This window comes from Trichosurus vulpecula, chromosome 1 (assembly GCF_011100635.1).
Source record: "Trichosurus vulpecula isolate mTriVul1 chromosome 1, mTriVul1.pri, whole genome shotgun sequence".
In the NCBI taxonomy this organism is placed as follows: domain Eukaryota; kingdom Metazoa; phylum Chordata; class Mammalia; order Diprotodontia; family Phalangeridae; genus Trichosurus; species Trichosurus vulpecula.
In genome coordinates, this window is record NC_050573.1 from 273,441,185 (window position 1) to 273,464,226 (window position 23,042).

The 23,042-nt window shown below is 37.2% G+C and overlaps 1 protein-coding gene across 1 annotated transcript in view; it reads right to left on the reverse strand.

The window, feature by feature from the left end:
* Window positions 1–1,589: 1,589 nt before the first annotated feature.
* Window positions 1,590–23,042, reverse strand: part of TOX (thymocyte selection associated high mobility group box) — a 381,802-nt gene continuing 360,349 nt past the window's right edge. The window contains exons 7-9 of the mRNA XM_036741561.1: window positions 16,589–16,975; window positions 4,259–4,410; window positions 1,590–3,770 (exon numbers count right to left, since the gene is read on the reverse strand). Coding sequence (XP_036597456.1) covers window positions 3,734–3,770; window positions 4,259–4,410; window positions 16,589–16,975 — 576 coding nt within the window. The 3' untranslated portion in view covers window positions 1,590–3,733. The remainder of the gene's footprint in view (window positions 3,771–4,258; window positions 4,411–16,588; window positions 16,976–23,042) is intronic.

Below are 23,042 nucleotides of genomic sequence, written 5' to 3' on the forward strand. Positions count from 1 at the left end.
AACAGAGGTTTTTTTTTTAATAGAAATAAGAAGGGGAGTCAAAAGCCCAATATGACAAAGACCAATACAGTAGCCATGACTGTAAAACACTTTCCAAACCTTGGCTGATGACCTATTTGTTTCTATTAACATTGGACAACCCCAAATTCTACTGCAATAAATGAATGGGACAATCCTTTGCAAATTTATTAGAATGAAGTTGCTGCAAAATGTAACTGATACCCTAAAAACATGAAATCATAATAGGGGGAGTCATGAACCAGATGGTCTGGTTAATACAATGTAATTTCTAAGATGGTTCAAAGTAAGCCATCTTGTAAATAAAAATAAAAATAAATAAAGTTATTAGCACATGCAATTTCTCATTGCTTCCTTAGTAATTTCTCCTAGGAGTTCATAGATCATTCAATAATTTTAAGTTCAGATTTCTTCTAAAGTTGGAGTCAAACTGATTGTCTCTGCTACCCACAAACACCTTCCCAAGGGCTCAAAAACTATTCCAGGGTATCTAGGGGAACAGGGGAATCTGGCTACTGATACATCATTTCTTAAATCTGCATTTAGAGAGCTTTCCTTCTACTTCCCTATAAACTGTGAATCTCTTTGGTCATGGTTTCCTATTGACTACTCATGCCTCCTTAGGCTACTCTCATTCTCTTTAATGTATCAAGATGAAAATAATCCCAGGGAACAACTTTTATCCTTAGTAACGTTAGCTAATTTGGTTACTTTGGAAATCATTATTTGACTATCTTTGCATTATTGGCTCTGACAACATTTGGAGGAACATCAATATGCTCAGATTACCTACTTCTATACTTCCTCGCCCCCGCCCCCATCATTTCTCTTCCTTTTAATGGTCTGTACTTTTTGTCTGTGCTTTCCAAATGTGCCGATGAAATTCCCTGTTCATGTTCGAGGCTGAATTTGCCCAAGATATTTCTTGAGGACAGTAACTGGGACCCTCACTTTCACCTGTGTTTTGTCATTACCTCTCAGAGTTATTACTCCATGTGTAATGTCATTTTATCTGAACCAGTGGCTCTTTACTCTGTCCGACATGACTCTAGAATGAGCCCCATGTCTAAATATAGAAGACTCCTCAGAAAATGTCTCATGTCCCTAGAGGCTCATCCTGATAAAGGCACCTTCTCTAAGTATTTTGGGTATGGGGATCTTGGTAGTGGGTGGGCAGGGTGGGGGTCAGGGTAGGCATATTTCTTCTTCTGCCTGATCAATTCTGCTAAGATATCCTTTCGGAATTTCTCATCTGACTGGGGTTTTTCTTTCAGAGACCAATGGATAATCAAATAGAATCCGGTCACACGTGATAAGTATTTTTATTCATGATGTATTTTCTTTTATTTACATTGATGTTTTTACTGTATTTGGTATTGAATTTCAACACTCTTCCTACCCTGGTTGTACACCTGCTCTAGAAAGGACGTAAACAACATAGTACTTTCCTGTACAAACTGCCTGTCAAAGTCAAATCGGGCTGTTCTCACTCTAGTAATTACCTTCTCATTTTAGAATTAATGCGAATGAAAATTTTTATCATAATATAATAAATAAAAGACATTAGGTAATTAGTAGTGCTGGTATATTTCTAAAATGCTAAACAGACAAACAATAAGCTGTGAACTCAATCACATGAGTTCTTATACAGTTTCAAGACAGGAAAATTAGAGCTCTCAGCTACAGTCATTTTAATAATCACATTGGATCTGCATTATTTATTAGTTATTACATGCTCAAGTGATTCAAGGTTGTACAATGCCTAAAATCATTCCAAAGCAAGCATACCTATTGTCTTTTTAATTCTGACTGGATTACACAATGCATATATTTGTATTTAGTTAAATTGCTAAGTTTATTTCACACACTGCATGAAAGAGACATCAGCCATTCCCTTGATTACCAACTAGACTAGCTTCCTGGATACAATCCTGCAGAAGGGTCTGGTTTGCTAGTGCTCTCTGATCTAAAAGCCGTGCATCTGTCCAGCTAGATTCTCATAGCCCTCTGTTCTTCTGCAGGTCTCTTACATCCATGGAATTCCTCTGACAAGCACAGGACTTCTGGAGGGAGAAGAGACATGTAGTGGCCACAAAGGACAACAAGAATCTCATTCTTTATGATCGACTTCTGCTTCTGAGTTTCTTTTTCTTTCTCTTTGCTGCCTTGGTCACTCACCTTTCATTTTTGTAGGCATTTTAGACGGCTGCGTTTCCCTTAACTCCCTTCTTTCCACATCCTTCCCCCCACCCCCACCCTGACCCTAATTCATTCATTCTCATAAGCTTTCTAAATGTCCATTAAATGTAACTAGAGGAGGCATTTTGGTCAGTTCAGGCTGGTTTTCTCTATTTTGCTCTTCTTTTACTTTAAAGTTTTCTTTATTAACTAAAACTGGACTGAGAACCAAGAAGCAACCCCTTTTTCGATGGAGGACGCTTTTGTTTGTTTAGTCTTGTGGTTTGTGTGTCTTTCAGGGTAGTTCCCTGTTTCATTGGATTAAGAAGGGAAGTTCTTATGTAGGATCGTTTTGCTTTTGCATCAACCAAAGAAATGCAGAAATAAGGATTGGTTACTTTCATTTGCTGCTAAATGAAAAGCAGGTTTGGCTTTATTCATGTCACTGTAAAAACTAAATAATAAAGTATTCACACCAGGTGTGAATATTTTTTGCCAGCAAAAGTTAAAACATCAAAGAAACCTCTTTAAAATGCTAACAAATTTACTTACAAACACCTATATTTATTATTTCATAAATAGGCGCAACAGGTTCCATAAAAAAAGATTAAATACAGACACAGTATGAAGAAACAATAATACAGAGCCATATGTAAAGGTTATAATTTAGCTGTTTCCAATCTGTTTCTGCATCTAATAAAATACCAGGTAAGCATTTGGCAGTTTTATACATAAAAGGACTTAAATGACATTTACTAACCATTACACAAAAAGTGATACAAAAAAGCAATTTTTTTTTCTGCAGTACAAAATAAATGTGTTTGCGCTTCCCCCAACATGTTTCTTTTTGTCTGATCAATGAGACAAAGCCAATTGGTTTTTAAATTAAAATCATTTGGGAATATTTTTTTCTCAAATATTTTGAAAATATAGAACTATCAGTCAGTTGTTTTTTTTTTAAAAATGAAGTAAAAATATGAATGTTTGCCAATTTAACCCCTATTGTGAAATCAATAAACTGGAATGAGCCAGTTTCCAATTACAATTTAGCTACAAAAACATTCACATTTTATACTCTAGGAGAGTGTAACATAGATGCTATTTACAAACTTGCTATGACTGCTACATCAAGCCATTTAAAAAGTCTTTAGTAGTTTCATATAAACACCCATTATGAAAACCAATGGAAAATCCAGGACTTTAATCCGAGACGTCTACAGTTGCTAAGGCAGTTACTATAGCGAAGCACTTCACAACAAAAAACCAACATAAAATCTGAATGGTCCAAGTTTCCCTCAGGGAAGAAGAAAAACAATGTCCGTAAAGGATTTAGGGGATGGGAGGGAGAGAAACAATAAAGAAAGAAGCATGACTATTTTTTTTTTCCAGGGTGGGTGACCCACAAGCTCAAATAGTCCTAAGTGCTTAGCAACTTGTATTTTCTAATAAATTGCAGAACCGCCTTGACTGCACAAAGCAATCCATGGTGAAAAGACTTCCCTGCATTCCTTCTTGGAAAGAAGAGGCGATCTCGTTTTCAGGTAAGGTACAGTGCTTTGTCCCTCTGCATGCTCCTGCATGGGGAGAAAACAAACACATATTTAGAGGTGATTATATTGGCTACACACCCTTGGATGGTCAATAGAGGGCAGAAGTTCTTCCCCGCCTCCCTCCGCCCCCCCAGTTGCTTTCCCCTTAGAACAGTGCCCAGCACACAGTAAGTACTTAATCAGTGCTTGTTAATGGACTTATTCCACTGTAGTTCTAGAAAATGGCCTTACTGCTAGCATGGAAAATAGGGGTGAGCAGAGGAACTACTGTGAAGTTACCTGAAAGGCGTAGCTTACTGGAAGAGCCAGAAGCCTGCTTCGTAGTTCCTGGAGAAGCATTTCCTGGCTTACAAAATGCAAAGAGCTCTTCCGGATGAATTTTTTTTTAAAGTATCAGAAAAAGAGACAAAGGTGCGGCCTTTCATCTTCCTTTCACCCCTCATAAAAGCAGGGGACCCTACTTACGTGCTACATGCAGTTTAAAATAAAGGAGGCATTCCCTGGCTGCTTACCCATTACTGCAGTAGTCATCATTCCAGTCCACAGTCTGTGCCGGAGGGTTTCTGCAGCCTGAACGTACATACTCCATTGCTTGGGTTACAACCTGTGCAGCTGTAGATGTGGGATTGATAATAGTCTGATAGTCAGGTTGAAGAGTGAACCCCTGAAAAAGAAATCAAGCTTTTAGAATTGCCACTTGCTCGTTAACTAGCCATTTAGCGCAAACAAACTGGAGTTGGACCTAGAGTAGGAAGGTTTGAACTGTCTCAAATCACTGCTCACTACGTCACCTTGGGCAAATCACTTAACCTCTTTAGAGAAAGATGTACAATGACTATAGCATAAAGATCAGGTACTGCTATACATATAAGGTGATTTGCAAACAGTAGACCCTTATTTAAATGTCAGGCATTACAATAAAGACTTGGACAACTTAACAAAAAGGAAGAAAATGCCGTGTCCCATGGACCCAGATCTTTGTTGTTGTCCAGTTGTTTCAGTTTCAGCCACGTCCAACTCTTCATGACCTCATTTGGATTTTCTTGGCAAAGATAATGGAGTGATTTGTCATTCCTTCCCTGGTTCATTTTACAGATGAGGAAACTGAGGCAAACAGGACTAAGTGACTTGCCCAGGGTCACACAGCTAGCTAGTCTGAGGCCAGATTTGAACTCAGGAAGATAAGTCTTTCTTACTGGAAGCCTGGCACTCCATCCATTGTACCACCTTGATTTGAAAGCCTGCTAGTTCACATGTAGTTATACGCTAGAGCATAAAGTTGTTAAACTAAGGAAAATTTTAAGCTAGAGAGATGATAACTGAATCCAAACACGGTGGGGGGGGAAATAGCTTCTATAACCCTCAGAGTTTACTTTTTCCTTCATTAAACCTAAGGATACTCCAGTAGTTAATTCCCAGAATATGCAACAGAATCTTTTTTGAAGGATGCAGGCAGCAGGTGGCTGAGTGTTTTATTAGACTACACCTATTCACACATTGTTCTCAAAACCCTTTTTCTTCATTCAATCACAAAGAGACCATCTGCTTCTTCTTTTATTTGTACTTCTTTCTCAACTAAACAAAAATTCAACCAAAGCTTTTGAGCAGTTGTTGGACTAATGCAGAGAGAAGGACTCATAACAACTTGCCACTGGAAAGCAGAGAAAGAGAAAAGTGTAAGGTAGAGCAAATATTTTTTAATTGAAAAGCCTATTAGCTGAGACACAATAATTCAGGAAGATTCTTTCAATACACTAGTATGGTGAAGGGTTCACTTTCAATCCTAGGAGTCATTAGAAATTCAAGGACAGAATCTCTGAAATATTTACATGGATCAAGTAAACAGAAATCATGCTAAGAATTACTTCCAGCTTATCTAGTGAATTCAAGAATAGTCCAGCCAAGCTTTGTTGGAAATACCCAAAATAAAACAATTAATATGTCATGGCTGTCTTTTTCTACTACAGATCTCGCCTATGTATCTCATACTAGAAAAATCCAGAGACTTGAGGGGAATGGAAGGGCAAGGGAATAAGCATTTATATAACACATATTATGTGCCAGGCATTATTTAAATGTCAATCATTACAATAAGGACAAGGACAACTTAGTACAAAGGAGGAAAATATCATGTCCCATGCCCTAATTCTTTGTTGTTGTTCAGTCATTTCATTTGTATCCAACTCTTCATGACCCCGTTGGGGGTTTTCTTGGCAAAGACACTGGACTGCTTTGCTATTTCCTTCTCCAGCTCATTTTATAGATGAGGAACTGAGGCAAATAGGGTTAAGTGATTTGCCCAGGGTCACACACCTAGTAAGTGTCTGATGCCAGATTTGAATAATCTCATTTGATCTTAAAAAATGGTTTGCCATTTATTAACTTATTGGTTATGTTTTGGAAGATACAATATTATGGAAGATTTTTAAATGTATGACAGTACAAGAATTCATTTAAACATGTTTGTTTCCTTGGTTTTTTATTCATTAAAAAAAAAACTTGATATAAATGCCCGGGGCACACTGATATGCGAAATACCACCCTGTATAAATGGACATTGATTATCATCATCATAATTATTGTCCTCTCTATCATACCATATAATGCCAATCACTTAACTCTTAGTGCTCAGGCAACTCTTTAAGACAAAGAGTTGATGGGTTGCCAACCTGAATAGGTGGAGGGAGAGTCTCACTGAAGAAATCACAGGTACGTTCTCTATCTCTATGATAGAGTTGGAGGGCACATTAGAGATTGTGTAGCCCCACATTCTCCTTTTACAGATGGGGAAACTGAGGACAAAGGAAAGAAGTAACTTATCTGAGGCAAAAAGACATCACCTTCTTTTTTAAATTTAATTGCAAAATGGAATGATGGGGATAATGTGCACAATAGATGTGCATATCCTCACTAAAGATGTGACTCTTTAGTAGCATAGATTTAGAGTTGAAAGGGACCTCAAGGGCCAATTAGTCCAATTCCCTCTTCTTATATATGGAGAAACTATGGTCACGAGAGTTTAAGTGACTTGCCCAAGGTCAAAAGAAGTAAATAACAGAACTGGGATTTGCAGCCAGGTCCCCCGACTCAGTAAGCAGCTAGGTGGTACAGTTTATAGAGTGCTGGACCTGGAGTCAGGAAGACTTGAATTCAAATGTGACCTTGAATACACTAGCTGTGTGACCCTAGGCAGGTCACTTAACCTCTGTTTGCCTCAGTTTCCTCAACTGCAAAATGGAAACAGTAACATCACCTACCTTGCAGGGTTGTTGTGAGGATCAAATGAGATAATATTTGTAAAGAGCTTACCACAGTATCTGGCACATAGTAGGCACTTAATAAATGCTTATTCCCTTCTGCCCTGAATCTGAAACTAATATTCATTTGATGTAAAAAAATCAGAAGAAAAAATATAAACAAATCAGCTAAGCAGGTTATTTGGATTAATATAGACTAAATAATACCTATTTAATTAAATCCCTAAGAACTAGTTTGTGTCTCTTATTAACGTGCCACAGATGACTTTTTTGGAGGGGGGTTTGAGTGGTAGAGAATTTCATGAGTTTGATCTTTTTTTCCTTCTGTTCATGGTACTGCCATCTTCCCAACCACTAAATCTTGTCACTGGAGTCATCTTTGGCTCTCCTCTGTCAACTATCACATAGGAAAGGTTGTCAAATCCTGTTTATTATACCTTGGCAAAGTTGTTGTTGCTTAGTTGTTTCAGTCATATTCAACTCTTCATGACCCCATTTGGGGTTTTCTTGGCAGAGATACTGGAGTGGTTGGCCATTTCCTTCTCCAGCTCACTTTACAGATAAGGAAACTGAGGCAAACAGGGTTAAGTCATTTGCCCAGGGTGACACAGTTAGTAAGTGTCTGAGGCCAGATCTGAACTCAGGAAGATGAGTCCTACTGACTCCAGGCCTGGCATGCTAGCCACTGTGCCATCTAACTGCCAAAATGTTGACAATATGCCTCCTTATCTATCTCCTTCTTTCCACTGTCCCAGGCTCTCAGCATCTCTAAACAAATTCCACATACATTATTAAGCACCTATTAAGCATTATTAAGTACCTGCAAGGAAGTACGCTAAAAGCTAGTGCTACATAAACAAAGACAGGGTAGAGAGTTAAAATTAGAGGGTTTACAGTTTCCTAAGGGGAATAAGACATCACGTTTTAGGAGGGAGGGGTTTGGCAATGCTGAGAGAGTAAATCACAAGCCAAGGTCATATAATTAATATGGGTCAGAGGTGAGACCTGAACCTGGGTTTTCCTGATGCCAAGCTTATCTACCACACCATGCTGCTATAAGATGTTATATAGATGAGCATACTGCAATACAAGGTAGAGTGTGACGGTGTAACGGAGAAATTTAGGGGGAAAATGGCCTCCAAAATGGACTTCCTATCACCAGGTGGTCTCCTTTTTGATTCACCCCAAGGAGAAAGCAGGATGAAAATGAGGGATAGCTGGGTTTAGTCACAATATAGAGTATATGAGATAAATCTAAAATGGTAGATTGGCATCAGACTGTGGCTCCAATTGATCTTTTACATTGCTGGCATGTAATCTTCCTAATGCAGTGCTCTGATGTCATTCCTCTTATCATTCCTCCACTCAAAAACCTTGACTGACTCCTCATTGCTTACTGAGTAAAGCATTAACTTCAGATCCCAAGAGTCAAGGTCTCAATAATCTGGCTCCTCTCTGTCTTTCCAGAGTTATCTCATCCTACTCCATTTCCCATGCTCCACATTCTTGCTACACTGGACTGTTCTGAACCCCTCATTTTCATCCTTCTCTCTCCTGTTTTCCTGCTTTTGTTCATATGCTTTTTTCTTTCCTCATGCCTAGGATGATCTCTGCTCCTTTCTCTATCTCCTCCTTTTGAAGTCTCTCCATTCCTTTAAGGTTTTACTTGAGTGACTGACAGCTCCTGACCTCCTTTTGTCACCCACTCTGTCTCCCTTAAATTTCTCATAGCTATATTCCCAGGATCTGTATTTCAAACTTATTATACCCTCTCTTTTATCATAAGTTATTTATGTGCATATAAGGCCACCTTTCCCATAATAGATTATAAACTCCTTGCAGGCAGGATCTATGTCATATGTATTTTTACACCCCCAGAAGCAAGTACAATGCTTGCACATAATATGTGCTCAATGATTATTTTTAAAAATTGAATTGAACAGAATTCCAACCAATCCTTTCCAATCCAAATCTTTCTCTCGGCATCCACATGACTCTTTGATGCATAGAATTTTAATAATCTTCCAAGAGCTGGCATGCATTTCATTATGGTCTTGCCTGGCACATAGTAAGTACTTCATAAATACTGGTTGATTGAAGACTGATTATTCTTACTTTTATCATTAATTACCTTGTTGTATAACTGCTGCTATGGCCTTTCACAATCCTAGATACATAATGCTAGGGCAGTGTTAGACACATAGGAGGGAGTAAGTTCTTAAAAGTAAAATGAGGTAATAGGCCCAATGGCTTCATTTTATACTTTTAATCAGCACCCATCAAAGAACTGTGACTGTGAATTCTTACTACGAACTATCTGAACTCTGGTGGAAGAGATGTAGGAAATGAGCATGATGGATCAATGTGAACAGGGCAACACACCACACAATAATGAAATATTCTAAAACATTACGATAAAAATGTCTTGATTTAGCAAAATGCACAGAACCAAGTAAAAATAAAAAAACATCCTATTGCCTTTTCTGCAATAACAGAGAAAACAGTCTGGAGAATAGACCATCAGGAAAGCATCATTTTCATTTATCTATTCTATGGTTAGATAAACTAGTGACTAGTTTTGCAAGGTCAAAAACAGAAACTATACAAGATGAAAACATTTAAGATCTCAGTACCACAATGTCTAAATTTTAGAAGGTTACTAATGAGATTAAAAGTGAAGGCCAAAGAGAGAAGAGCAGAACCATCATGTAAATGATCATTCTTCCAACTTCTTCCCAGTCAAAATGGAATCTATTTTTGATGCTGCAAATGAAGAGATAGCTGCTGGGATTAAACTTGTAGGCTCATTTGAGGGGCATTATTTATCTCAGTCTGTAACAAACTCTGATGATCAAAAAAAATTTTTTTTTTTAAAAAAAGGGACGCTGAGAGGTCTAATTAAACAATGCTGAATGTTTTGCATTGTAATGCTCAAGAGAAAAATTGCCAACTGTTTTGCAACATGCCTAGAATTTTAAATTTCATTTTGTGGTGCCAGATTGAAATAAAAATAGGGAACTTGATAAAGATTAATTTGATGTCAGAAGGGACATTTGCTCTTTAATTAGATTTCTGTAGCCCTAGCAGTTTCCTTGTGCCACTATTGCAAGTCCTAAAAAGCCTGCAGCACAACTAAGCAGTGATCCTCATCCCCACACTTTACCGGGAACTAATTTCATTTCCTGCCTGTCTGGAGAGGTATTTTCAACAGGCATCAATGTTTTTGTCTTCACAACTGATTTATTCATCAATCTCAATGTGATTTTTTTAAACCTTTAAATTACATCCAAATCCTAAAGCATCTGTTTATTACACAAGGAAATTGAAAATCTGTCTGTATGATATCATACAAAGATTTTTCCTTAAGGTTATAAAGGAAGTTGACAGATATTAATGATTTTTTTCTCTTGACCTCATTCAACAATATAGTAGAGCAGGAAAAAGGGAAGAATTCTGGACAAATAAACTAGGTCCATCGGTTTGCTGTGTAAAATATATACTAGAAAAAATGAGACTATTATTCCTGGTGGACTATGCAATCATTCTGCAGTATACATTCATTTTCTAAAGGAAAAGAAAATAACCAAAGGAATACTGAAATGAGACATTATTTTTAAAACACTATATAGATATTAACTTTTTTTTGTTTAAATATATGAACATGCCTAGTATTCTTTGGCAGAAAATAGTTTCATAAGAAGGATAATTTGGATTCTAGAAAAATTGTCATGATATTAGCAGATAAAATGCCATCAAAAGTATAAATGAATGATTGACATACTGGAAAATGCTTGGATCTTAGTCTCATAAACCTGGATAGGCTAGGATGGCATTTAATCTACTTTTTCCCCCTCTCCTACTTGCAGGCAACATCATGCTCAAACTACCTCCTAAATGGATGTCTATTCCATTTAAAAAACAACATCGATTCAATTCAAGTGCAATTTATTCAGCACCTACGATGTGCAAAGCACAGGGAATAAAAAGACAAATATGATTCCCCAGAAAACAAAATTCTATACCTTATCTTTATAACTCATTTCATGCTGAACTTTTGTTTTTTGTGTGAAGTGGGGAGAAATTAGTGAATTCTTATTAATGGCCAACTTAAATTCCTCATTCTGTAATTTGAACATCCAGTCTTTAATTATTAATGGGCATCACAAGAAGGGAACTTTGTCCCTTTCGTTGGAGTAAGTCATGTGAAACGCTAAAGGAATTAAGATTTCAAGACCACAAGACTGTAAGCTCCTTGAATGCAGAGAATGTTTCATTTCTGTCTTTATATCCCGATCATTAAGCACAGCACCTTGTATATAATAAATATTTGTTAATTATCAGACTGATTCTTTGAAGGTAGAAGCTGAAAATGAGGGAAAACAGACTATCTTCCTGAGTTCAAATTTGACCTCAGACACTTACCACCTGTGTGACCCTGGGCAAGCCACTTAACCCTGTTTGCCTCAGCTTCCTCATCCGTAAAATGAACTGGAGAAGGAAATGGCAAACCACTCCAGTATGTTTGCTAAGAAAACTCCAGGTGGGGTTATAAGGAGTCGGACACTACTGAAATAACTGAACAACAACTACAACAACAATGAAAAAGTTGAAAGGCAAAGGAATTGGGAAGGAGGATGAGATAGAGAGGACAGGATCTAATACTTGATGGTATATGTAAGCATAAGTAAGAGTAATCCCATGTCATTTAAAAGTGAATATAATTTAAATATGTTTTGTCTGTTTTTTTTTTTCAGAGAACCAGATGTTAAACAATTACCAGCACATCCCTGGACATAATTCATAAAAGTAAACGGCACCTTACTTTGTCTCATGTTGTTGTCTAGAAGCACTGGAAAATTAAGTGACTTAGCCAGGTTCACAAAGGCAGGCAGTAGGAATCAAAGGTGGAACTTGGACCCTGTCTCTGACTAGTTCTATATCTACTACACCATGCCTGTCTTCTTTATTTATACTTAAATATCTCAAGCCTAGTGGCTTCCTGCTGATATTCGTGCACCCAGTCTAGGCAAGTACCTTCTAAAAGGACGTTGGCATGAATATTGTAAGATAAGTAATCAAAGAATCATGGATTCTTCAAGTTAGAAACCATTCTCACTTTATTTCTGCCTGTGTGACAACTTCGGGCAAATCGACTAACCTCCTGGGGTCTTAAGTTTCCTTAGCTGTAAAACGAGGGTTTGGGGCTAGATGATACCTAAAGTACCTTGCAATTTTAAAACTATAATCTAATCTTAGAAGTACCCTAGTCTGACTTCCCACCCAATTAAAAATCTTTCCTATAAGAAATGAGATTTTTATCACACATAATCTGGGATTCTTTAATTAAAAAGACCACCCCACCTCTTCCATCTGAAGCATGTTTACTTTTTTTTAACTAAATGATAATTTATAATTTTCTCTAATTTGGGGTCTGTGATTCTTCCCTATGTTTCACTTGCTAAGGCTTATTTAAAGGTAGTGTAGAACAATAACTCAGAAGTTGGTATTGGCTATATTTAGGCTCCAAGATAGGGTTATATAATCAGGTTGTACAGTGGTTGGGTTCAGGAAAAGAAAACAGATTAACTTTGAGAAAGATTAGTTATTTCCCTATGGACTTTGTGGGTCACCAATATGGCCTGCAAGGGTCATGTTTCCTTTCCAGATAAGAGAACAAACATAATGCACATATGTGCCTGTGATAATCATCCTGAAATCTCTGCTTTCAGAAGAATCATACTCAAATGCATTAAGCAAATGAACAAGTTTCTGCTGTCTCTGCCTAGAACTATAAGGCCCCTTTGCTAGGATACCCTTATATTCTTCTCTTTCTAGGGTGTAATTTGGACTTGGTAAGAATATTCCTGTTCCTTTTAACTGAGCTAAACCACAGTAAAAAGCAGCTACACCCCATGGAGCCAGGTAAAGGGTTCTCTGACATGTAAATCCATGTCTTGTATGTCATGACCTTGGGTCTAAAAGGACAGAATGCAGCTTCAGAAAATATTAAACTCAGCTAAGATTCACTCATAGAAGGTCATAATTGCTCACTGGGCTCTTCTACATCCCATCATGTATTAGCTCTCTTCATTAGTGCCTCTCCCCCCCACCCCCCCGCCTGTTCCTTTCCTTCATTCCCCTCTAACTCCCCAACCAATTCTAGTGATTTCTTGTGGGGTTTCAGGTTTTATCGTCAACAAAAACTGAGTTTACCCTCAGTCTCCTACCACCAATTAGTCAGTCAATGACCACTTATGTTCCTGCTCTGCATGAGGGTGGTGAAGAAGATAGAGTTAGGTTTGGAGTCTGGAAGACCTGGGTTCAAGTTCTGCTTCTGAAACACACAGACTAGTAGTTGATCCTACGAAAGTTAATTAAATAACTCTCTAAGACTGTAAGGTTCAAAGAAGGCACTGACCTACATTAATAAAGAAATTTCTTCATCTGGGTGTTCCTTATACCAATAAAACATAGGCCCAGTACCTAAAGAGAAGTTCCTGTGCTAGGTGATGAGCATACAGTGTCAAAATGAAGCAACTTCCTAGAAATCACTAATGACTTGTATTCCCAGGCTTATTAATATATAGTAATTATGCTGATAAGGGTGATCCTAAAGCACTACAAGGTAATAATAAACTCCAGGAAAGAGAATGCTCCTCTCAGGTTATGCTCATCACAAGATACCCCTGTCCAGGTTCAGCTCATCGCCAATAATCTCATCACTATGGCCTAATTCAAGCTTGCCTGACCCCACCTCCCTCAGTTTACTCTCTCCCTTCTGTTTAGAGGGCAGGAGGATAGAGTACCAAACTCCCTCCAATTCTTTCCTCTTGGAGGGCAGAAACTGGAGTTTTGTGCCAACTCCACTCTGCATCTCCTGTTCTGCCTTGTCCAGCTCCATGAAGCAAGATGGCCCCATGTTGGGTACATCCCTCCAACTCTGCTTTCTTGTCTTCTGCTGTGTGTGGTTTCTCCACATTACAAAGTAAGCTCCTTGAGGACACAGACTACCTTTCTTTTTATTGATCACATCTCCAGTGCTTAGCACATAGAAGGTGCTTAAAAAATGCTTGTTGGTTTGGCTTATTGCATTGTAATAGTTTAAGACCTGGTAATTCATGGATGAACTAAACACAATTAGCCATGATTTTGAATAAGCTAGAATTTCCCCCACCATAACAAGCAGACAATTTACTATATGTATCACAGCCTTTCAAGTAATCATTGTTTCACTTATCATTAAAGAGCAAAGCTGTATTCTTTATGACAGGCCAAGAATAAATATGACCTTCAACATAAACTCTCATAAATGGATAAAACACAGGTGTAAAAAGAATTTTTCCTTATTTCTCTTCTCGAATGGAGCAACTGATTTGGTGGAAGTGGTCAAGACAAAAGGGGCTGATGATTATTAGTGTTCTTGGCTCAAAGAGCATGGTGGACTAGAGAAAAAAGATCATTCTTCTCAACTAATTGGATCTCAAAAATGAGCCAGATCTCCCAGGCCTGGAAATTTTCTAACTGATAATAAGCAGCCAGTAATTTATAATAATGTTAGTCTTAACAGCAAATTCTTCACCGAATATGATTGCTTTTCCTGTCCACTACAATATAAATTACATGGGGTTTAGATTTCTAGCTCTGTAGGATCTAAAATCTGAATATTTTAGTTGTAACTCCAGTGACCAATATATTATCTGGGTTGAAAAATAAGGCTGACTTTAATGGCTGCACACAGTTATCTTAATTTGTTTGGGCAATGGATCTTTCAGTATTCTGAAACTCTTGTTCAGCAACAGGGTTGCCCCAGTAATGCTTCCACCATAGGAAGTATGAGCTTGATTGTCACCCAACATTAACTGGGTTCAACAAGGATATCAATTAAAGACATTTTCTCATCTTCCCAAGAACCTGAGGGCACTGGATAATTGGTCTGGCACGTTTGCTCCTCAGTGTTGCTCCGTTGGTCCATGTTGACCACTGCCGTACACAGCCAGGGGCAACAACACTGGGGCATGTGGTTGTGATACTTCTCTGCTTCCAGATTCTGGCTTCATTTGAAGTCATTAGATGAGGCGCTCTTACTTCCTCATAATAGGATGAGTGGGTTTGGTCCTGGCTACTTTGGATTAAAGCTGTGAAGCTTTCCTTGTTACAGATAGAATAGGCATTATTAAACTACAATTCACAGACCATGGAGTCATGAAGTCTTTGACTTTAGATGGGGAAAAATGCATATTTATTTCAATGGAATTAATTTCCTTTGTTATCCTTTGTAATTTATTTCATGCATTTAAAAAGCATTATTCTGAGAAGGGGTCCATGACTTACACATAAAAAGTTAAGAACCCTTGCTTTAGAACAAAGGGCAGAAACTCTAACACACTCCTGAGTCCTATGCCAGCTCTCTGTCTGTCTGTCTGAATGTCTATTTCCTTCCAGACCAAGGGCTAAAATAGGTTTTGCTCAACAGAACGAGGTTCTTTGCCTCAAGAACCAAGCTCTTTTAAGACAAGGCAGAGTATTACCAGTTAATTAGTGCCCTCAGCCTTAATTCTGTATATAAACTGTACTTTCTGAACAACAAGGCTCTAGTCCACATCAGACCTCTCTCAGTAGCTTATGACCAGAAAGTCTAGGTGACTCCTAATCTAATTTCCAGGAGCTAATCTACACCTAGTCTTCATTCACGTAAAGGTGACTCTTCCAATAGATTACCCAGGGCTCTGAGGTCCTCCAGGTTCCCAAAGCCCAAATTCTGTTTCTTGTCCATGTAAATGAATGTGGGATGGGGACGGAAAGAAATGGAATAAAACTAAGTCCAGGAGGCAAAGCTTGGATCTTCCTCTGCCTAGCCAGGACCTCGCCTTTATTATGTATATATGACTCACAAAAACTTCCCAGGCTTTGAGCTCACTCACTCATATTATTAATTGATAATAGACTCTTCTACCTAAATCAGAGATAGTCTATGAACTTATCTTTTTTCTTTTTTTTGAATAACTGTTTCATTATAATTGGTTTTCTTCATGATCCTATGTATTTTATTTAATACATTTAAAAATATTATTGTGAGAAGAGGTTCATTGGCTTCACTAGATTACAAAAGGGGTCCACAACACCACAAAGGTTAAGAATTTCTGACTTAGATGGAAGCCTGAGGATCTTTAGCATCTATTAAAAACAAGTGTTGCTAATCCCAAGCATGTGGCATGAAATTGGGACAGAAATGTGCAACAAAACAGATTTTGTAGTTAGTGACCCATGCTTTTGAAAAGAAACAGCATCAAGAATTCTTGTGACTTTATGATGTACCACAACGCTCATCACTCTACTTTTCCAAAGAGCAGAGCTACATTTATTGAATACTAACAGTTCTCCCTTTCTGCATCTGCACTATTCAGTCTTCCTTTTACTTCTTTCGTGCTTTTTAAAGCTTCTGTTACATTGACATGCCATAAAAATACAATAAACCTATTCTGCAGAACAGAAAAAAGAGAAAAGTCCTTTCCCACTTATTATAATAATCTTGTTCTGCAGTTAACAAAAGAGGCCAGAGTCAAGAGTTAGCAAAATAATACTTACTTGTTGCATTGTGGGTGAATGTAAGGCAGACTGGACCTGCATTGGTAGTTGGTTTCCAATTGACTGCTGCATTGTGATTGGCTGGTGTTGCTGTATATTGAGATGCTGGTGAAGAGGTGGGCTGATCTGAAGGGGAGGAGGAGGAGACACCGCCATGTTGGCTATAGAGACAGTCACTGGCATTTGGTTATTAGGTTTCGGTGCTATGTTCCTGGGGAGACTAGGGTGCATGGCAGTTACATGAGGATTCATTCCCGGCTGTTGGTGATAGTGGGAACTTAGGTAGAGGGCTGAATGAGCTTGGGTAGGCCCATGGAACACTGACTGTTTCGAATTAATCAGCTGAGGAGGTTGGGATGTTTTAACATCAACAGGTTCGCTGTAACTCTGTGGAGAAAACAGATAAAAATAGTATTGAAGATTGACAAGCACACAGGCTGATTTCTATATTCAAGAGTACTTGTTCTTATAGTCATGAGCATGCTTGTACACTGTAGACACTTAATAACGCTTATTGGACTGGACTACATTCTTGGCTCCCTGATCTAAATAAGAGAATTTCTTCATGTCACTTACCAATAGGGCATTATTCAAATAATAGTCTCTGTACACTAGCTCTTGTTTTCTTTTATACAGTACTTTACAATTTACAACGTACTATCCTTACATCAACACTGTGCATTAGCACAAATATCTTCCTTTTCCAGATGAAGAAACTGAGGTTCAGAAAGGTGAACTGATTTTTCTGAGGTTATGTGACTGGTCCAGCTACAGAATAAACACTTGAATCGGTGTCTCCTTACCCAGGCCCATCATTCTTTCACTTTTCCATCTTGCCTTTCTTATTCCAGCTGTCATATTACCTCTAAAATAATCTACTGTCTAGATTTTTCCTTCTCTCTCTAAATTCCAACATCTAATTTGCTGACTTTCTAGGTTATTTGAAAATAAGAGGGTACCACTATTGTTCCACTCTGAAACAGAGCTGTAGTGTACTTTATGAAAGCTCATCTCTGGGCTTCTCTTATGGATTACTCTTTTGGAATATATTTTTATTCCCAGAAAATTGACCACAACTGTAATGAGAGAACAGGAATTGTTGGAATGGGTTTTGAGAAACAGACTGCTGAAATAAATTACTTAAATTGCAAAGAACCATATTAACATATCTTTAAAGTAACTCACTGCAGAGCTCATTTTGATTTCTTTAAGTAGTTAGTGATGAATTGTTCTCCATAATGATTTGGATAAAAATAACCGCTTTCCTAATATTGAAACTCCATCATAAATTACTGTAATTTTGCCTTAAAAATTTTCCACACAGTCATATACTAATTCCCTAATGATCTTTTAATTGACTTATAAACTAAATTCATTCCACCGAAAGCCAGAAAATTGTTCAGAATTAGCTTGTAGGTATTTTTCTTTGGTGTAGTGCATAAAGGGCAGGCCTTGAAATTAGGAAGACCTGTGTTCAAATCCTCCCTCAGCTATGTGGCTATAGGCAAGTCACTTAACCTCGAAGTGCCCCAGACAACTCTTTAGGACTATAAATTATAGATGAGTTCCTCATCTGAATTATGGACAAAGATGGGGGGAGTTTGTATCTCAGAATTTTCCCATCACAATGTAATGACAATTGTGGACTAGGGAAGAAAAACAAACAAGAATCACCCACAGTCATGAATGTACCTACTAATTTTGCATGGGGAGGAGAGATTGACAAAATAACTGGTGAAAGGTGAAACCAGCTGGAGAAAAATGCTAAAATGCCCCCCTGGAGGAATAAGTCACTTTGTCAAAACAAGGCCTTGAAGACGCATATGTGCCCTCGTGCTGTGACCTCCAAGTCACATTTATTCAGTTCACAACTCAAAATAAGTTTCTTGTTACTTTCAGCACTGCAGGATGCGCTGAGCCTGGAGGGGTCCATTTGCATTCTTCCTAATCTATGCATCATCACCAACAACCAAACAATACTCACATTACAATAAATGGTTTGTCATGCATTGTGATATAGGACTTCAAAAAACCCCTTCATTTTCACAAGTCAAGCTACCACCCTGGTAGCAATTAAAAAAAAACGTTCTGGCCAATAAAGTAAGAAAATTCAGTGACAACAGCAATAAGAATAATGCTGCATATATTTATGTTGACTCGGAGAAAACCACAAACTATATACTAACACAGAAGCTAGGCCTGGAATTAGGAAGATCTGGGTTCAAATCTGACCTCAAACACTTACTAGCTGCGTGACCCTGGGCAAGTCACTTAACTTTTGTTGGCCTCAGTGTCCAAAACTGTAAAATGGGGGATGATGATAGTAATAGGACCTACCCTGCAGGTTTGTTATGAGGATCAAATGAGACAATATTTCTCAAGTATTTAATTGGCACAGTGCCTAGCACATAAGAGGTGATATGAAAGGCCATATCTGAGAACTGTTAAAAAAATCAGAGGCATATTCGATTTGATTAAAACACGGGGATCTGTTAAACTCAGTAATACTCTGTTCAGAGTGCACACAAATGAACACTAAAAATTTTCTAATCGTGACATAGTTCTATGTGTCCTATCAATGCTGAAAGAGCCTCCTTAAATAAAGACAAATATTTAAAGGTACCACCTGAATTATCAACATAAAAGATGTAATTTCTTTTTCACATGAGGGCACTGGAGTCACAGTCATTTTATGAGATATAATTTCTAATCAGGTCTTTCTCTCAATGTTTTTGAAATTTTTCTTTCCCATTTTCTTTATTAGCAGAAAAGTTAAAACCATAGTCTCTTTTACATGTATTTGATTAGTCATTTCTAACTTATATTAACTAGCATTTATATTATAATAACAACTAGATTTTACAGGTAGCATACACACACGCTAGTGCTTTAAGGTTTACACAATGTTTAATATCATCATTTTATCCTCACAACTCTGGGAACGAGGTACCGGTTTTTTATCATTCCCATTTTATGGATGAGGAAACTGAGGCAAACAAAAGTTAAATGACTTGACCAGGGTCACGTAGCTAGTAAGTATCTGAAGTTAAATTTGAACTGAGGTCATCCTGACTCCAGGTCCAGCACTCTATCCACTCTGTCATTTATAGATGTTTGTTAACTGACTACTGAATTGTATTTCACATAAGGAACAAAGGATTACATAATGTTAATAATGAGTTAAAAAGCAGGTTCAATTTTTCAACTAAAATTTAATTTATATGATGCTTTCCAATTGTTTTTTACTCTAAATAGGAGAGGACAGTTATACTTTTTCTATGGGGGTGAATGCAATTGAAAATATTTCCATTATGTTTCTCTATAGCATAAATCACTTCGTTATCTAGGTGCCTTTTACCAGTTAACAAAATGTAATATGTGTGTGTGTGTGCGTGCACACACTTGCACGTGTGCGCGTATGAAATAAGGATTTATGTAGTGCCTTCTATGTGACGGGCACTGTGTTGTGTCTTTACAAATATCTCACTTGATCCTCAGATCAACCCTGGCGAGATAGGTACTGTTAAAATCACATTTTTACAGCTGAGGAAGCTGAGGCAAACAGAAGTTAAGTTACTTGCCCAGGATTATACTAATAGGAAGTGTCTGAGGTCAGATTTGAACACAGGAAGTGTGTGTGTGTGTGTGTGTGTGTGTGTGTGTGTGTGTGTGTGTGTGTGTAAAATCTCATACACATAAACCTTGTTTTTCAGATGTACTCACATAATCACCCCAGGAATTCGAATTTAGTGTATAATAGCTGTTATTTCAGTGTTGTTGGCACAAGCAAATTTATGTAAATAAATTTGACTTAAATAAATACATTCATGATAAATTTATAACAGCAATAAGTAATTCAGGAGAGCCCAGATGCACTGCAGTATGAATTTGCCTTTTTTTTTTCTGTTCAGAGAAATCAGTGAATTCCACACACATTTTTTAAACCCCCAAATGGCAAATATAAATTAAGTTTCTATTTAAAGAATTGTATTTCTTGCCTCAAAAGAAAGCAATGTATATTGACCAAAACTGCTTCTATTTATTAAATTTACTGAGCTTTTCTGGTTCTTCTCCTGACTCTGACTATCACATGGCACTCTCTTTGGATGACTCTCCCTCTTCCTTCTCTCTAAAAGGGATACTTCTTAGTCCTCTGTCCTCAGCTTTCTTTCTTCTTTTCTTTTTGCTATTCTTCCTTTTGACAATCTCATAGATTCACAGAATCTCTGAGTTGGAAGGGACATCAGCAGTTATCTAGTCCATTCCATATTGGAATAGGGATCACTTTACAACGATCCCTGACAAGTGGCCATCCTGGTTTCACCTTAAGACCTCTAATGAAGAGAAGCCTTTTGAGGCAACTCATCCCACTTTTGAATGACTTAAATTATTTGATAAATAGAGCAACCCCTCCATAATTTCTACCTGTTATTTCTAGTTCAGATGCCTTGGGTCAAGCAAAATGAGGCTAAACCCATGTCTACATGCCTGCCCTTTAAATATCAGAATATTACCAAAATACTTATTTTCTTCCATAAAATGGGGATGATAGAAACAGTACCTAGTTCCCAGAGTTATTCCCAGAGGATAAAATGAGATAATATTTATTAAACATTTTGTAAACCTTAAAGTGTGTATGTGTATGTGTGTGTGTATCTCCAAATCTTTATTTTCAGCCCTAACCTCTCCCTTGAGCTCTCAATCAGCATTTCTAAATGACTAATTACACCTGCAAGTGGAAGCTTTACCAGTGCCTCAAACTCGATATAACTCAAGCTGAACTCCTTAACATACCTTTCTTCCTGAATTCCCAGTGTCTGTCAATAGTACCATGATCTTTCTAATCATACAGATTTCCTTTGCTTTGGTCTCTATAAAAATTCCAAGTGTTTCCCTGTTACTAAATAAACCAAACTCCTTCAGCTGTCATTCAAGATCCTCTGTGACTTGACCTTAGTCTTATTTTCCACTTTTTTCTCCCTAAATTCCCTTTAATGAACACAGCAGGGCAGCTATGCTGGTCTACTCTTTCTTGACCATACCATTCTCCCTCTTATAAAATTCTTATTCTTCAAGGTTCAGCTTGATAACCCCTTGATGAAGACTTCCTTGATCCTCCCACTTAGATGCGGTTTCTCTCCTCTAACCCAGCAAAGCTCTATTAACTTTTCATTCTACATTCACATTATAGCTTGCATTACAGCTATTTGTGTGTATGCCTTCTCTCCTTAAGTACAGGGATTGTTTTAAATACATATGTATATACTACATATATATGTATATATATATATAGCATACATATATACACATATACATGTGTATGTACGTATGTATGTATACCTTATCTCCATAAGGACAGGGCTTATATATATTGCATATATGATAAACCTTTATTATATACACATATACACATTTACGTATGCACATGTACACACATATATATATGCATTTGACAAATATTAATTAAAAACCTAGTATGTATGAGGCACTGTAGGAGATGAAAACATATAAACACATGTAAACATACATTAAAACGTGTGTGTGTGTGTGTGTGTATGTTTTCATCTCCTATAGTGCTTCATATATACTGGGTTTTCCATTAATATTTGTCAAATGCATCTTTTGAATTTTCTCAAACATAGTATTAGGGAAAAACTAATAGCTGATGACCATTAACCCACTATTATCTATGGATTCTGACACAATTTACCTTACAAAATATTTCCTAAGGACATTCTATAAGAGTTAAAATTGGCATAGAAGAAGCCCTTAAAAATTCTTTTTATTCATTAATTTATAAAAATAAATTAATCTATTTATTTCCATTCCTTTGTGACAGTTTGAAGTACCATTTTCCCCATTATATAAATGGAGGAGTTTAGCTAATAAGATATTAAATATCACCCAAAACTGAACAAACAAAGCTGAACCCAAATTCAGACTCATTTTTCAAGTCTATGGTCAAGGCCTATCAAAGTGAATAGAAACTCTTCATTGTTAACACTGTAAACATTTGTAACCATATTGATATTAACATTGTAAACACTGTAAACTATTTTTTTCTGCACAGTTTCTCTTTAAAAGTTCTTTTGTTTAGCAGTCTATACTGGCATCTATTTCTGTCACAGATCACGCCAGTACTTAAGCAGGCTCAATTACTAAACATTAAAAAAAACTTTTTTAAATTTCAAAAAGGTGATGCTTAATTTTGTTTTTCTCTATTGTAAATGTAAAAAGAATGTGACAAAAGCAAGTCAAATATGCTTGTAGGGAAGTGTCTTTCAATTCAATGCCTGTTGAATTGAGTTGAATTTCTCACTTAAATAAAATGAATCAAATCTCTGTTTATAACCTCCAACACTAATAACTTTTCTTTGATCTACATTTCACCTGACAAATGTAATTGTCCAGTGAACACTCATTTGAAAATCACCTGAGTGAAGTTGACATTGTT